The sequence below is a fragment of the Antechinus flavipes genome, chromosome 1, assembly GCF_016432865.1.
Source record: "Antechinus flavipes isolate AdamAnt ecotype Samford, QLD, Australia chromosome 1, AdamAnt_v2, whole genome shotgun sequence".
NCBI lineage: Eukaryota > Metazoa > Chordata > Mammalia > Dasyuromorphia > Dasyuridae > Antechinus > Antechinus flavipes.
In genome coordinates this window covers 314,140,425-314,158,861 of record NC_067398.1, presented here as the reverse complement: position 1 = coordinate 314,158,861, position 18,437 = coordinate 314,140,425, and the positions used below count along the sequence as shown (strand labels likewise).

Here is an 18,437-nt window from a genome sequence, read left to right as displayed (position 1 = left end):
TTTGCCATCCAAGTTCTATACATACAAAGGGGCCTGTGCATTCTAGATTAAAATGCTCCTAATTTAAAGGACACTTAGAATTCTATAAAGCAGCAATGAGAAAGGAATGTATTCCAGCACAATACAGAGAAGAGATGGCCTACTATATAGAGAGAAGTGAGTTTGATTAGAATGGAGAAGAAAAAGGGAACGATATGAAACAAGACTGGAAATGTAGGCAGAAACCAAATTATGGAAAATCCTCAATGTCAGGTTGAGGACTGAGATCATAAAAACCTAGTTCATTTAATAAAAACGTATTAAGCAACTACTACATATTACATATGAAGGAGGCTATAACAAAACACTAAAGTCTCACTCTATGTTAATAGGAGCCTGATGACTTCCTCAGGCATAGAAAACTAGAAACTTAAAACTTTCTCAAACACCTAAAATCAGAAGTACATTATACAGAACAGAACAGGTTTGTTATTTCCAAAATTCAAAAAGAATTTATCTTGTCCCTGCTCTACAAATTAATAAATGATATTCCTTTAAATTTCTGAATGGTGTCTTTATTTGTCCCTAGAAATAAATTTTTTATTTTTTCAGAGGACTGAAGACAGACATTATATGGTAAATTGACAGGAGAGTAGTGAGGAACAAGGAAGATAAAAGATTTCTTTCTGGGAATCCTGGACAACAATGTCCTCTTAAGGGGGAATCATAACTTCTTAAATCTTCATAATTAAGATTCAATGGATCTGGAATAACATGACCAGGAGAAGATATCTCCATGGCATATCTTTATATAAATCTAATTTAATCAAGAAAATCTAGAACATAAGAGTTTGTACACCTTACCAGGGTTGACCAGTTCTAGAGTGCTGGAACTCTGAAAAGGTGTACTTGAATCCAGAACAGCAGAGTACTTAAGGCTAACTACCTACTCAATGAGAGATAATGGTTCTATAAACAGAAACTTAGATGATATGATAATGTGATGGCTCTCCTCACTATTGGTGCCTGCTGAATGTGCTGTGGTGAGGTAATCAGGGAAAGATTAGAGGGCTGAGGGAGAGAGTCACAGTCTCCCTGCCACAGCGAGCTCAACAGGAAAGATTTCAGGCTCCAGACTCCAGAGTTCAGGATCCTTCTTAGACAAGCCACGTGGCAACTTGCCTGCTTCCTTCATTTCTCCTCCTCAAGACCAAGGACACGGACTGATCCTGACTCTGACTGATCCTGAGGCCCTCCTCAGGAGGAAGCTAGCCTGGACATTATAACCACTCATTTTTAGAGTAGGGATTTTTTGTCTTATGCTGTTATCCTAAGTCACATCTGTATTTTCATGCAGTCCACAGCTTCTATTTCATTTTTTAATCTATTTTTAAAATTTTCATTGAGTAGCTATTTACATGTATAACATTACTTGATCCTTAAATGAGGAATCTCTTTTGTTCATGTTCTAGGAGCAAAGAGGAGGAAGGGACAGAGGAGTTGAAGAAAAAGGAAGAAGGAAAGGGAAGAGAAAAAGAATGAAATTATAGGCTTTTCTGCAAAGCAGAGAATACATCAACTTTACAGAACTCACCCTATATCCCAAATCTTCAACCACATCACAAGAGGCAGCATTATCATTAGTATGCCACACAGTCTCCTTGATGCTGCAGCCATACATAAATACATTTTTCTTTCGAGAGTGACCATGATAATCACAATAAACCTACAAGTGACAATACAATATTCAGAATATTTTAAAGCTCAGGTTTTAAACATTATCAAAGTACAGATAATAAGTATCTTCACACCTATTCTAGAATTCTATTTCTAAACCTCTTAATCTCATTAGAGCTATAATTTAACACAAAGTAAAACATTTCAGGAAGTAACATACAGGTTAAAAAGACAACCTCTGGTAAAGTCGATACCTGGTAATATTCTGCAACCCAAATCACAGGTTTTACTGCTCAGTTTTTTGACCTGTGATATAGCTATTTAATAATTTTCTCTTTTCAATTCTATTGCAATTTTGGTTTATAAAATGTAACTACTATTACCTCAAAAAGTTGCTGGAGTTTTAATTAATTAGTCAATAATTTCAGAAATCAGCTATGAAAAATAATTATAAAAATTATAAGATGAGCATTTTAATAATGAAAAAGTAAAGAGCAGGCTTACAACTTGGTGGATACTTTATGTGTTTTTTTTATCTTTTCCAAAAGCAGCTTAAATAATCTAAACTTTTAGCAAACGGGAAATATTTAATTTAAAAGACAGATGAGCTCAAAAGAAAGAAAAGCAACACACATAGGCATATGCGCGCGCGCACACACACACACACACATACACACATATATCACACATAGGCAACACACATAGATACATATATGCACAAGCAAACAGTCCAATATATAATCTCACATTACACATATACTACTCTGGTTATAACTCTTCTGGAAATTTTAACAAACTGAATACTGAACAAAAATTTCTTCATTTGTGTGCATGAGATTTCTTAACACAACTGTAATAATGATTCTATTTTCTGGGGAATTTAAGATTTTAAGAATTTAAATGATGCTTAAGTTATAACACTGATGGTTAAACAGGGAATCAAATGCCCTGAAATACAGCAACTCATAAGTGTCATTAAAATTTCTACAAGTAAAAGCTGAAGAATAAATGGAAGTAAAAAGTAAAGATCTGTCAAAAGGTAAATATTTAAAAACCCACAAACATTATTTTCGAATTAAAATTGTAAGAAATTACAGAAATGCGAAATTGTCTAATTAAGAGTCTGATTAAAATAGTAGGATCACAGAACTAAAAGAGATCTTAAAAACCATCCTATTCAAATTGTTCATGAGCAAAGTAAGGCTCAGGAAGATAAATTATAAAGAGCTATAATATAGTGTGTTGGGTGGTTTTTTTTAATTATTTAGGGATGTCAACATGTTTATTAAAAAATAATGAAATCATCTCTAAGTCATTGCTTATGGAGAAATGATGTAGCCTTTATTAAGCACTTTATTAGTAAAATAACTTAGAAATTATTAGATGTGTTTTTTAATGTTTTTCCTTATGTGACCAAGACATACCATAGTTCCCTGCACATAGTAGATGCCTAATAAATGTTCTTTGATTTTGAAATATTACTATGGATTTATATATTCATCTCCTTGACTAAGCAGCCTAAAAACAAAAGCTGACACTTACCAGAGGTAAACGTTTAATTGCAGCCATATATTGAAGCAGACCTTTAGCATGGTAAATTGTTGGATGCAAATCTGGGTTTGGACTTTGCCACTGCCGGTTCAAATCTTCTCCACTTAAAGAACAACGGTGGCTACCCAAACACAAATATATACACAAAGAAAGCAACTTGTCACCAAAACCATCACTCAATCCATTTAAGTTATTTTTATATTTTATATATATTCAAATGTGCATAGGTGTCTAAATTAGAATATATAAAATTCTAACTGCCACTAAAGTGAGTTAAGTCAGAATTTTCTTGTTTTTCAAAAATTAATGTATGTTCTAACAGCATTCAAAATAACCTCATGATTAAAATTTAAATTAGATTCTTGGGCTCTGAGCCTTTGTCTCCTATTCTATCAAATAAGACCAATACGTACCACCTTGTTGCTCCTTAGAGTTGGAATGAGTATCAAAAGATACATACAAAATAATTTTTTAAGACTGTAAAATGCTATATAAAAATAATAGCTATTCCAATTTCCTATTGGGCACAAATAATTAAAGAAGACAGAGTTGTTAAACAAATAATTAGAGGTAGATAAGTATAAACAGGATTATTATTCACTAATAGGCTAATTATTTCTCCCTGCAGACCTGCATTATACACCCACATTCCATGACACTAAAAAATAAGAAAAATATTCAAGTTGTTTCCACATTAAATAATTAACATGGTCTCCCCAACCTACCAATTCACTTCAAAACAAAAATGGAGAAAGATTCGTGGCAACAAATTCATTAATTAGAAAAAACTCTTATGACTTTGTCTGCAAATGATCTCTCAGAACCCCTGCCTTTTAGAAAGTGATCTCTTTTAAAATTTGAAATCAAAAAATTCAGTAATTACAATTTCTTTATATCAGAAATAATTTAGCAGTAGAGTTAATCTACTAAGCAATAGTCTTAGTAGACTAAGGCAATGGAAACCATCTCCAGAAGATTCTATAACTAGAGATATGCTAATATTCTTCTCTTTAAATTAAAAAGAGAAAAAATTTGGATTTATTTTCCCTAAAGCAACAAATTGTGTCATCTCCAAAACACTAAAAACAATGCTTAAGAGCCTCTCTACATAGGAAACTATATACTAAATTATAATACTATAAACCAATTATTTGATGAATTCTAGTGTCAAACTAGATCACTGGATGATCTTGCTGTGTTTACACAATATACTGTCTTGATTCAAGGAATACAGCATCTCAAATCTGATAATCAAAATCAAAAGGAATAATTTTTTCAATCAGAATCATAAAAAATAATACATAACTAATTTAAAATTAATCTTAAATATTTCTTTATGAAAATTTACTTTATTTGGGGACAAAAACTGATGTGTTTCAGTTTTCCAAAGTAACTTGATCACTGACATATCATTATCAATAAATCTTTAAAAATCATTCATAACAGTAAGATATTTGTAGTAGTAGTTTTAACTTACTTTCCATTAATGACACCATCTGGGTTTAGCATAGGGACAATTTTAAAAATATAAGATTCACGCAAGCTCTGAGCAGTAGGGTTATTACTCATGAGATATTCCAAAGTTCCTTTCATAACCCAGCTTGAATTAGTTTCTCCAGGATGTACTCGAGCAGATAAGAAAATATAAGGGCGATTTCCTAAATACAAAATTCATGTTAAAATGAAAAGTTACAAGTTTAAAATAAAAATACTATTTTAAATGATTTTAGAAGTTTATTTACTTAATTATGGATCCAAATATTAGATGATATAATAAAACAGTGATCATTACTGATTAAATAATTCACTTATGACTAGACTTAATTTTATTATATTTGAAATGAATATGTAATACCATCTTATACTTATAAATAAGCAATTGTTGGAGGAACCTGAATAGTTATAGTTTTTTCCTCTTATTATTTTCAAAAAAGCTAAAGGGATCAGAAGGAAGCATATATTTATATTCGTTTTATAGGCATTAAGGTTAAAAATCTATCATATTTTGAAATAATTTCCAAACAACCCTACTTTTACATTGTTTTGGCAATCAGTTCTATACAAGAACTTAGCTCATCCTTACATACTTTCACTCATATCAAGGTCACCATATAAATGAACCTTTTTATATATTTTTTTCCTCTTTGTAAAAATATTTTCAAGGAAGTCTAATAAAGTGTGTGTGTGTGTGTGTGTGTGTGTGTGTGTGTGTATTATCATGTGATCATAGATCATATCATAGGATCAGAAACCCTGAAATTCATATCCTTGATCTTAGAGATGAGGGAATTGAAGCATCAGGAGAGTAAATGACTTTTGCCAAATCACACAGAAAGTAAGGAACACAGCAAGGGTTGTTTAATCTCAGGGCCTCTTCCTCCAGGATTAGTGTTTTTCCTATGTAGATTCTCCTCTTTTACACACACACACACACACACACCCCACAGATCATATAGGCTATATGTGTGTGTGTGTGTGTATTTATATATATATATATATATATATATATATATATATATATACACACACACATACATATACATACATATATGCGGTCTCATTTTTATGTTCTTTCTATCTATTTAGAATATATATCTAGAATAAAAATGAGACATTTCAAAATTTTGAATGTAGCCAAGGAATAGTTGTAAACATAGGCATCCAACTGTGCTACCATATTTGATAATTTTCTTAATATAAGTTATTAAACACTAAAAGCAATACCTAATGAACTCTCATTCATTATAAAGGCATGTTGTACTTTTAAATGTAATTAGTTTACTACTTCTTTATTTCTAAAGGAGAAACTGTAGCCAAGGCAACCAGGAAACATATCTGTGTTTTGTATAAAGCAATTTATATACTTACTAAATTGACAGATATTTTCATAATAATTGGACTCTGGCATAGCAGTTATAGTCAATAAAGGACAGCTGTTTCCAGACAGAGTTTCACATAACACATCTTGTCGAAAATAGATTTGCTGAGGATTGTGTGATGATTCCAATTTTTGAAGATGCATCTTGATAACAAAAATATTTGAAAAGCACAGCATAAAGTCCTTTGTAATCTCCCTTATGCTATACAGAAAGTAAAGCATTCAGGATTTGATATCACTATAGGTGGATGGCAACACAGTAACTTTAGAATTTGTCCAAATGAGAATTTAATATTTCATATGTCTACCAATATGGACCTCGATTCCTTATAAGTTAAAAACAATTTTCTTCGGAACATTCTTTCAGTAGACAAGTCATGTTCAACATACATAACCATTCTACTCTGGAAACAAAACCATTTATCCTCAAATACCTTTGACAGTCGAATCAGTTGCATAATCTGATATTTGCTATCTCAGTAAAAATTACTGCAGCTGGCTAACAGACAAAAATTAATGAAATATAAGTTTTTGCTTTGTAACACTATGAAGATATTTTAAAACTTAAAAGTAACTATGAAATAAACTTGGGCCCAACATTTCCACCCACAATAATTTCTAAAGGTAGAAGTAGGGGTTTTTGTTTGTTTTGGTTTGTTTGGGGAGAAATGGACTTGTAATTTCATTAGTGTAGGAAGCACATGGTAAAAAATAAAGAACTTCCACTAAAGCAGTTTGGCACCTTTTCTGGAAGTAATTGTCTTAAAGAGTTGCCTGGGGCACTGAAAATTTGAGTAGTCAATCAAGAGTCACACAAACAGAATACAATAAATATGAAATATTTTGCTTTAGGGGAATTTATAGTCAGATAGGGAGGTTAGTACACACAGAGTCCTAATCTGATACCTCATTATAACATGCAAGAAACACCAAATTATGGCTGTGCCAGCAGAGCACATTTAGTTCAACTATAACAGCATATACTGTCCTAAAAATTCTCTCATTATGCAAAATTGCACCAAAAAAGCCACAGGGTTTATAGGGAAATGGGGTCACAATACTTCAAATGATAGATTTTTCTTTTTTTTTTTTGCAGTGTTGTCTATGATACTTTCTCATTTTTTTAAAACACTTTATTATTTTAAACTTCTAATCAATACTTACAAGTTTTTCTTTTACAGGAATTGCTTGACATTTTTGAAATGTAATTTAGACATCCTAAGACATTTGGGATTTTGAAGGAATATTTTTTCATATAGGAAAGTTCACAAATGCCAAAGAATAGTAAAACACAGCCATGTAGAGAAACATACATGCTAAATGGAAGTAGCTGGCAGAGATGTTTGAGATGCATGCATCTTGTGTTTCCTACATGGCTCAGTTCAGCTGAGTAACAGTTTCTTGAAGATGATTATTCATAAGCAAAAATGAAGTTCACATTTGCTCAAATTGTTCTCTAATATATGAATCTCACTGGAACAAATTCACATTTTCAAAAGAAGCATTATGGAAGAATTAACTGTACAAATTTTGGCAGGATCTGACATTCTAAAAGATTTGTAGTCCTAGCAACAGACAAGGTCAATTTTCTGAATATCAGGCTCAACACCAGTAAACTAGCCCCTTGGCAATTAATCCTTTGGCCATGGCAACCAATGAAACAAAGAAAACTACAAAATCATTCTCATGCTTATGTAATGTTCACTTGTTTCTACAGAAATGCTAAGAATCACAGATTTTCAAAGAATCTATAAACTTAAATTTAGCTGCTGGGACACAATGTGAGATTCCAATCTTATCCAATGACGAAGTAGACATATAAATTAAAGAGTGGAATCATATTAACTTGATCACCTCATTAAAAATGAAACCATAAGTCAAAAGGTAGCTGAAGCTAAATGAAAATATGGCTCTCAGTTTCTCCTTCGAAAAGAAAAGGAAAGAATTGGCAAAGTTCATTTTAAGGTTGCATTCAGGGTTAAGAAGAAACATCATTTTATAAGACGTATGGTAATCTTGCTATCCAAGCTCATGATGAGCATTTGTAAAAATAATAGTGAGAAAATGATTGGTTTGTGTGTCAACATCTGTTAAAGGATGAAGAAATAGAAATTTTAAGAAAGATTTTATTTTTTAAAGCAAATTAAATCAGACATATTTTGATCTTCATAAGGACTTCAATACAAAGATAGGCAAGTAGGAATTGAGGAGATGAAAAAATTTGGGAAATTCAGAAGAAGTCAGAAGATTTATAGACCATACAGAAGTCTTACCTATATATCACATATACTTTCTATGAGAAAAGAAATAGAAATAGTGAGCATCCAAAAATACAATAAAAAGTAAAATTCATTATATTTTAATAAATGTAATAAATTAAATTTAATATTTAATGAGAAATATTATTTATGAGGAAGTCATTTCTAAATTGGCTATCTGCTCATTTTCAGGACATTGACTTATTAAAGCAAAAATCAAGATTAATACAAAATGATAAAATAAAAACGAAAACAATACATGATGCTCATTTAACAATTCCAACCTGATCTATTCATAAACAAACAACTAGAAGTATCATAAAAAATGTTATCAGAGAAATTTTTTTTTTTAAAAAGGAGAAGAAAAAAGATAGGCCACTCATGTAGCAAAAGTGAGGAATAAACAGATGGGCACTTATGTGCTACACTGGTCTTCTGGTCTCTTCAAATGCCAAGAAATCTAGTGAAAGGCTCAAATTTGTTGAGTAGACCTCCTGCTCAATACAGAGATATGGATCCTACCCGGAGGCATAGGCATAAGGGATTGCAATCTATATCAGTGGAAGAAGCATACATATCAATGAGATCACAGATCCATAAAAGTATAGAAGAAATAAATATACTTAGATAACTAAATACAAAGAAGAATGTGACAATGAAAAGAGCCACAGTAGTTCCAAAAAAGAGAAATTTTAATTTGTGAGATAAATTAAGAAAAACTTCATGAGATGGAAGTACATTTGAGCCTTAAAAATGGGTAAGAATTGAAAAGACAGAATTTGGAGCGGGGACAAGAGGAAATGGGTGTATGCCACACAAAAGGAAAAACATAATCAAATCTATAGAAGTAGAAAAGCATGAAATGGGTTTAAGATAAAATGGAGCAATAAAAATTCCTGCATAGGGTTTCTGAAAAGAAAAAGTAGAAAAAGAAAAGAAAAGCTGGTATCAAATTATGAAGAATACTGATTCCCTAGCTAGAATATTGATTATATTGATTTTTTTTCTATGAAAGAAAGGAAATAGTTATATTATTTGCTAACACCTTTATTTCCTTTCCCTTTCTTCCCCCACTCCAATTATTTGCCAAATAATCAATTCTGGCTTGTTCCTTATTCATTAAAATGACTAATTAAAAGAAAACCAATATTGAGTTATATGTCATTTGTATAATTAGTAATAAATATAATGTAATTCACAGATTAGTTCACCTGTAAAGTTGAGTATGTATACGGATAATGATAAGCAAAATAGCAAACGTCATCCTTATGTGGGAAAGTGACAGTGAATGTAATCGTATAATAGGATTTTCCTTTTTGCCCACCAGCAGCAACTGAACTTCTAGAGAAATGATTTCTGCAAGAGAAAAGCACCAAAAAGTCAATAACATTGATCTGAAATGAATTATATATTGAAATATATTTCAAAATGTCTTAGCCCACTTCATTGGAGTCATCTTATTTGAAAAAAATAGTTTCTTTGTCTTAAATAAAATAAAATTCAGTACAAAGAACAACAGTCTTTACACATCAAATATTGCTAGACTGTAATGGCAGGCATTTTCATATAGCATTGTTCTAGCTTTCTTCATCTTTATATGTTAGCAGTAATGTTTTTTAATAAGTGTGTTTATTCTTTCACCACTAGATATAAATTTTTCCCCAGATTCCAAATGCAATTGAAACATCTTTGTCAATTTATTTTCAAATTTGGTACTCAAAATCTTACAAAGGTAAATATTAAAAATGATCTTTACAAGCAAATGGAACAAAATAAAATACTATTAAGTAAAACAATAATAAAACAATTTATTCTTCAAAATTTCAAAACTAACTTTTCTTTTAAAAAGCACGTTTATATGCTTCTAAACTGACAAAGATAAGAGGCAATGATTTCTGTAATATTCTAAAATATAACAACATGAGGTAGTGAATACAGCAATAAATTTAGAATCAGGAAATCATATTGAGTTCTAGTTCTTAATAGTTGAGGGACCAAATGCAGGTCACAACTTTTGAGATTCACATTTCTCATCTTGAAAATGGAAAAAAAATATTAAGCTATATTCTACTATGTGGTAGGATAATTGTGAGGGAAAATGATTTTAAAGGTATATGTGAGTTCTAATCATTATTATCTTTCCTTTATTAAGGTTAGACTCCAATGACTCAATGAAGTGAAAAGAAAACTCTCCTTAAGGTGTAAAGACTCTAAAATGTGGTCCAGCAATGGACTATATATGTCTATTAACCACTGACAAATTTAGCTAAGGTCAGAGAAACTTGCTGGCAGACTAGACAAAGAACTTTTGCAACCATAACACTAAAAGAATTATTAGCATCTCCTTTACATCTCTAATATAAAGTACCCATATCACTGAAAACATGGATCCCTGAAATATTTTACTATTATCTTTAAAATCCATAACACTATTTCTTTTAAGCATCACTATAATAATTTCAAGTTAATTTCAAATGTATAATTTTCATTTATTTAACAAGGATCTATTGATGATGTTTAAATCATGTTAAAATTAAGTAACAAATCGTGTTTAAATTAAGAAACAAATTATAATGTAGTCTCTGTTCCCCTGAAGTTTACATTGAGAGGAATCATAATGTCATAATCAATCTAGTCTAAGCCTTTATTTTACAAACAAGAAAACTGAGGCTCAAAGAGATTTACTGACTTGCCCATGTTCACCTAGATAGGAAATATCAAAAGCAATATGTAATAAACCCAGGTCTTCTTTAGGCCAAGTCAAGTACCTTCTCCTTCATACCATTATGCTTGTTAAAGAGTCAAGATGCAGGAAAAAGTTAAGCAATATAATATGTAATTGAGTAAATATAATAGAATAAAGCTTTAGCTAACTTAAATCTAGAATGATCCTACAATAACTACAAACCTACAAGTAATTCACGGATAGGTTATTATCTGACAGAGCCATCAAAATAGGAGGCATCGAGGTGGTAAGTGCCAAGTAACAAGGAAGACCACTCTTTAATTTATTTTACAAATGTGAGTTTTTTAATGATAGAAAAATTTCATCTTCCAGGACAAAAAGATAAATACTTTGTGACAAGTCTTGTCCCATGTGTTAACATCAAGGGCTCTCAAATCTGCTGACAGATGTAACCAGTAGGGGATGTACTTTTCAAAGGAAATTGGGACACAATTTTCAAACCCTGCCTACAAGTGTACAAATATCCTATTCCAAGTCTAGTATGAAGTAATTTTTTTTCACCTTCTTCCTGCTCTTCACAGTACTTCACCAATTTAATTTGTGGACTACAGTATTGAGCCATCACAAAGATCCTAAAATGAAAACTCCCAGGAATACTATAACCAAATTTGAGAACTCCCAGGTCAAGAAGAAAATATTACAAGCAACCAGAAAGAAACAAATTAAATATCATGGAGCCACAGTCATGATAACATAAGATTTAGCAGCTTCTACACTGAAGGATCAAAGGACTTAGATTATGATATTTTAGAAGGCAAAGAAGCTAGCATTACAACAAAAATCACCTAAAAATGAGTATAACTCTTTGGGAGGAAATGGACATTTAAGGAAATGGGTGACTTTTCAAGAGCTGGATAGAAAATTTGATTTTCAAATAAAAGACTCAAAAGAAGCAGAAAAAGGTAAGCAGAAAAAGAAAAATCTTAAGCGATTCAATAAGGTTAAAATGTTTGCATTCCTACATAGGAAGATGATACTTGTAACTACTAAAAAACTTTATCATTATATCAATTAGAAAGAGTATATATAGAGGGCATGGGTTTGGGTTGACTATGATGGGATGATATCTAAAAAATGAAGTTAAGAGGGTAGAAAAAGGGATGCACTGGGAGAAGAAGAAAAGTAAAGGCAGAATAAGGTAATAATTTCACACAAAGAAGGCACAAAAGAGCTTATATGGTACAGGAGAAGATGGGGAGGAGGGACAAGGCATTCAACACTCAAACCTTCCTCTCATCAGAATTGACTCAAAGAGTATAAAATAACATACAGCATCAGTTGGGTATAGAAATCTATCTTACCCTACAGGGAAAGAAAAGAGAAGGAGGGAAGTGATTGAGTGTAAGGCAGACTAAAAAAAGTATAGGTCATAAGCAAAACACTTTTGAGGAGGAACAGGGTGAGAAAGAGAGAGAGAGAGATAAACAAAGGGAAAATAAAATGGAGGGAAATACACAGTAATCCTAATTGTGAAAAAAAAAAAAAATTGCAGCAAATTTCTCTGATAGAGGCCTCAATTCACAAATATATAGAGAACTGGATGAAATTTATAAAAATACAAGTCATTCTCCAATTGATAAATGATCAAAGGATATGAACAGGGAGTTTTAAGAAGAAGAAATCAGAATTATCTCTAGTCATATGAAAATATGCTCTAAATCATTCTTGATTACAAAAATGCAAATGAAAATAACTCTGAGGTTTCACCTCACATTTATTAAATATAACATGACAGAAAAGAAATATAAAAAATGTTGGAGAAGATATAAGAAAATTGGGACACTGAAGCTCTGTTGGTGGAGTTATAAACTGATCTAACCATTCTGGAAAACAAATAAAATTATGCCCAAAGATATATAAAACCATGCATACTAGATCTGTATCCCAAAGAGATTTTTAAAAAAAAGAGAGAGAGAGATGCCTAGCAGTGGTATTGCTGAATCAAAGAGTATGCAGTTAGTTGCCTTTCAGGGATAATTCCAAATTGCATCTAAACAGTTGGATCAGTTCACAATCACACCAACAATACAATAGTGTCCCAATTTTCCCATATTCTCGCCAACATTTATTATCTTCTTTTTTTGTCATATTAAACAATCTGACAGATGTGAAGTGATATCTCAGAGTTGTTTTAATTTGCATTTTTCTAATCAAACTGATTTAGAGCATTTCTTCATGTGCCTATAAACAGCTTTGATTTCTTCATCTAAAAACTGCCTATTCATATCCTTTGACCATTTTATCAATTGGGAAATGGTTTGTATTATTATAAATTTTACTCTATTTTCAATATATTTGAGAAATGAGCCCTCTATCAGAGACACTTGTTGTAAAGATTATTTCCCAGGGTTTTGCTTTTCTTCTAATCTTGGTTGCACTGGATTTGTCTATACAAAAGATTTTTGATTTAATATCATCAAAATTATCTATTTTGTAATGTTCTCTCTCTTGTTTGGTCATGAATTCTTCTACCTCCTTCTCCCACAGAAGTGATGAGTAGACTATTCCTTGCTCTTCTAAATTTGATCATGATGTCACCCTTTATCTAAATCATGCATTCGTTCTAACCTTATCTTGGTATACAGTGTGAGGGCTGCTCTATACTGAGTTTGTACCCAATTGTTTTCCAGTTTCTCAGCAGTTTTTGTGAAATAATGAGTTCCCAGAAGGTGGGGTCTTTGGGTTTATCAGACTCTAGGTCAGGGGTCCTCAAACTTTTTAAATAGGGGGCCAGTTCACTGTCCCTCAGATTGTTGGAGGGCTGGACTATAGTAAAAACAAAAACTTTGTTTTGTGGGCCTTTAAATAAAGAAACTTCATAGCCCTGGGTGAGGGGGATAAACGTCCTTAGCAGACACATCTGGCTGCAGCCACAGTTTGAGGACCCCTGCTTTAGGTCATTATGGTCATTGACTGTATCTTGGGTGTCAAGTCTAATCCACTGATCCAACATTCTATTTCTTAGCCAGTACCAAATACTTTTAATGATTACTGCTTTATAACATAGTTTGAGATCTAGTTTGCTAGGTTACTCTCCTTTGCATTTTTTCTTTGGTATTATTGACCTTTTGTTCTTCCAAATGAATTTTGTTAATTTTTTTTTTTAGCTCTATCAGATAATTACTTGATAATTTGATTGGCACAGCACTAAATAAGTACTTTAGGTAGGAGTCATTTTTTATTATATTGGCTTGGCCTATCCAAAATCAACTAATATTATTCCAATTGTTTATATCCATTATTTGTGTGAAAAATGTTTTAAAACTGTGCTCCTGTAGTTCCCGAGTTTGTCTTGGCAGAGAGACTCCTAAGTCTACAAACTCCTTATTTTAGAAATGAGAAAACAGAGGCTCAGAGAGGCTAAATGACTTTCCCAATGTCACACGATCAATAATTGTCAGTTCAGCTCTTGTAGATTCCCACAAGTCCACCCCTGCCCACTGTGCTGCCAGGCTATTTAAGAAAACTGGGTAAGAAAAAAGTTCAGGAATAAACCCAATTAATATTACGAGCCAATATACAAAGGCTAGGATTCAATGTAAAAGTGATTCAGAAGAAAGAATGCCATAAGATTTCTTAAATAGATATAACTATAAATGTATCAGAAATTGGATCAGGGTTAAAATAAAAGCTTAACATTTGAACCCAGGTTAAAATATGATGCAATTGTTGAATGACAAAATAATTTAAATGTAAAAATAATATTAAATCTTTCCAAAACAAAAAGGCAAAATAAATGTAAATATAAATTTATGAATGCCACAGAAAGAAGAATTAAATATAACATCATAGTACCAAAGCATTATATAATATTTCTTGAATTTCTCATTTCAGGTCTTACTTCTGAAGCTTACTGAAAAAAATAACAAACTTGGTTGCTTAAAAGGAATGAGTACTAAGATCTTCCTTTGAAAACATATAGAGATTCTTTTTATACACTTATGTTGAAAGAGAATCCAGTTTTTTTTATCATTAGGTAGTAAACAAAAACATTAATTCAACAATTTCACTCTTAGAATACTTACTTATAATAACAAATGTCAGTACCTACACGAATCCACCATGGTCTGGCATGTAATGCCTCCTGAACTGAATACATAAGGGGTTGCATACCTTCAAAAAAGGAAAGGAAAACTATACATTAAGAAAAATAAATACTAAAATTTACAGACAAGAAACATTATTTCCATAGCTTAAAAATATAAATAATTGAAGATAAGGCAATTACATTTATATTTTATGTAAAACCAAATTAAATATTTATTAGCATCTCATGACATTTTTATCAAATGCTATATGTAAGATGTTTCTGAAGCTAGAAACTCAAAGAAAGTAAATATGTAAAAGATTATTTTTTAAAATAAACTATTTTGATATATTAACAAAATATAAGATAAATGGTATAGAAAACTATCATGTCAATGAGCCCTTTCTAAAATTACAAGATGATATCCAAATCACAAATTCTTATCACAGCTTTTTAAAAGTTTTCTCCAATTCCAAACCAAACAAGCTGAAATTCAGCAAAAATATTTTGAGTCACAAATATCTAAGAAAGAAAAGGATGTGCCAATAAATCATACTGAAAAGAATCATAATTAGAAGCCTCCAGATGTAGTGATGGATAAGAAAAATAGGCTGCCATGGCATATTCAGCAATAAGAGATTAAGTAGATGTTTGCAGTTTGTGTAATTGGCTAAATATGGAGCACAGAAGGCACCAACCATTATCCAAAGAATATATATATATATATATATATAAAACATGTGTATGTATATATGTCCATAGTATAGTAGTATATATGTAAATATGTACTATTTAAATATGTATATGTGTGTATATAATTATACAAACATAGCAGGAGTTTTAGATGATGACAGAAAGTAACAATGAATTTAAAAATTACAACGAATTAAAATAATGAAAACACTCAGTGGCATTTAGCACTTTTCAAAATAAAGAATTCAAAAGAAATGTACCCTCAATTATATTTCACAACATTGTAAGAATAATTTCATACTAAGATAATTATTTTGTTAGAAAAATATTACTTACTCATAATGTAACTATCAGTATATGAAAGTTTTAAATTATTAGATGCTGATTTTTTAAATCTGCTTAGTTTAAAATATTATCTGGGTTCATCCTGTAAAACTGAGTTTGATATTTTTCTCATAAAAATGTCCACATGGCAAAGATTAATCAAATTAATTCAATTGTTGCTAATTCTTTTTTTAAAAAAGTTTTATTTTTAAAAGGAATAATATATCTAAGCTAACTAGAAATGAATAGGAATTTTTTTAGAAAATTCAATCTTTGGGTTAATTTTTTGGAGGGAGCAAGGCAATTAAGGTTAAGTGATTTGCCCAGGGACACACAGTTAGTAAATATTAAGTATCTGAGGTCAGAATTGAACTCAAGTATTCCTAACTTCTGGACTATCAACTGCACCATCTAGCTGCCCCAAAAATTCAATTTTGAGGAATAATTTTTTTGGAAAAAAATACAACTCATAATCTTTAATCTTTATATATTTTATTTCTTTGATTGGGTGGTTTTTATTATATATATGTATAGAAAAAATTTTCTGTATGATAAGTATTGTAACTGAAATCACACTAAACAATCTAAAATATCATTTTTGTAAGTTAATTTCAACAGAAATTGATGAAAAAAACAGTACAAATATTAATCTTAATACATTCCTTAAGTAAGATTCCTTGAATAAAAGCAAATATTTTAAAAAACAGAAAATGACCATCAAAACTTTGGAAAATAAACTTTGTCAATATATTTTTAAATCTGGTAGAAAAAAATTTATTGGCTGAAGTAAATATATTAAATAAATTATTTCTAAAATCTCTTTCTAAAACTATTAAATTAAGAAAATGAATTTTGCTAAAGGTTTTTTCCTATAATTATAATCTTAGTTTAGCTTCTCATTTTCTTTGTAAAATATTTTAAATCTCACAAATAATAAAGCATTTTAATATTTTCTCCTCATGAATATTCTGATTTTCAAAATATCTCCTTACAATTTTAACTTATTTTCAGCAGTTATTAATACTACTTGAAATATAATACTGTTAGTTCCCTCCCCACTAAATTGGAGTACACTTTCCCCAGAATTCTGCATGTGCTTTTAAGAGAGAATATTCCCAGGAGGGAGAGATATTTAAATAACTGTAATTATGCCAACTTAATCAATACCCTTTTCAAAAAAAAAAAAGAAGAAACATAAAACATAATGCTACATGCTACTACCATTGTTTAAAACTTGCCTATTTAACTTTTTCAAATATAAAACTTTTAAAGCTTAAATAAAACTATCATCAATTTTGAGCTTGATAAGGATGAAAGGATGGTAATTGAATGTCAAAAAGAATTTCAGAATAAATTTAGTTCAACCCCATTATGTTATAGAGGAGAATACTAAAGACCAAACAGGAGAAATAACTTATCAAAGAGCACACAGGGAGCAGAAGGAAATCTGAACCTGGGTTATTTTCCCAAAAATTTTCACTGCAAATAGTAATAAGCAATAGTAAATGGCTGAAACTTACTTTCAATATTATTCAATCATTTCAGTCATGTCTTACTCTTCATGACCCTATTTGGGTTTTTTTGGGGGGGGGCAAATATAGTGTACTGTTCTGTAATTTCCTCCATCAGTTCAATTTATAAAGAAACTGAGGCAAACAGGATTAAGTGACTTGCCCAGGATCACACACCTAGTAAGAGTCTAAGGCTAGATTTTAATTCAGTCTTTTTGACTCCAGGACTAGCATTTTATCCTCTGAACCACTTTGCTGCTCATAGTTCTCTATACTACAGATTTTAACAGGCTTGAACTTTCAGAAAGCTGGATTTTTTGCTATCATCCTGCTTTTTTTTTTCTGGAATTGAATCTGAACAGTGAATCAATATACACTATAAATTTCAAAAAGCTTTGCACAAATAATGAGTATTACTCAGCAAACACTTCAATAGTCTTTTAAGGTTGGCAAAGAGCATTACATATATTATCTCATTTTATCTATATAACCTTGTGAGGTAGCTGCTATTAGTATTCCTATTTCACAGATGAAGAAGCTGAGGCTGATATTCATTAAAGAATTTGCCCAGAGTCACTCAGCTACAAAGTATTTGAAACAAGATTTGAACTCAGGTCTTCCTGGCTCTAAGTCTGACATAATCTTCACTCTACCACCTCGTGACAACTTCATTAAACCTACAACTTCATTCATACCAAAAGGAACTTATTGAATATATCAAATTAAGAAAGGTTTCTAAAATACTATTTTGGGGAATAATTTTATAGACTAACTAGAGGAATTTATACCAAGG

At 30.9% G+C, this 18,437-nt stretch overlaps 1 protein-coding gene across 4 annotated transcripts in view; it reads right to left on the bottom strand.

Annotated features, from left to right (window-relative positions):
* AGTPBP1 (ATP/GTP binding carboxypeptidase 1) overlaps positions 1-18,437 on the bottom strand; it is a 207,131-nt gene that overhangs the window by 67,188 nt on the left and 121,506 nt on the right. For all 4 annotated transcript variants that reach the window (XM_051966097.1, XM_051966114.1, XM_051966091.1 and 1 more), the window contains 6 exons: positions 15,115-15,202; positions 9,555-9,699; positions 6,076-6,229; positions 4,685-4,865; positions 3,199-3,328; positions 1,574-1,705 (listed from right to left, as the gene is read on the bottom strand). In XM_051966097.1, the coding sequence (XP_051822057.1) occupies positions 1,574-1,705; positions 3,199-3,328; positions 4,685-4,865; positions 6,076-6,229; positions 9,555-9,699; positions 15,115-15,202 (830 nt within the window). The remainder of the gene's footprint in view (positions 1-1,573; positions 1,706-3,198; positions 3,329-4,684; positions 4,866-6,075; positions 6,230-9,554; positions 9,700-15,114; positions 15,203-18,437) is intronic.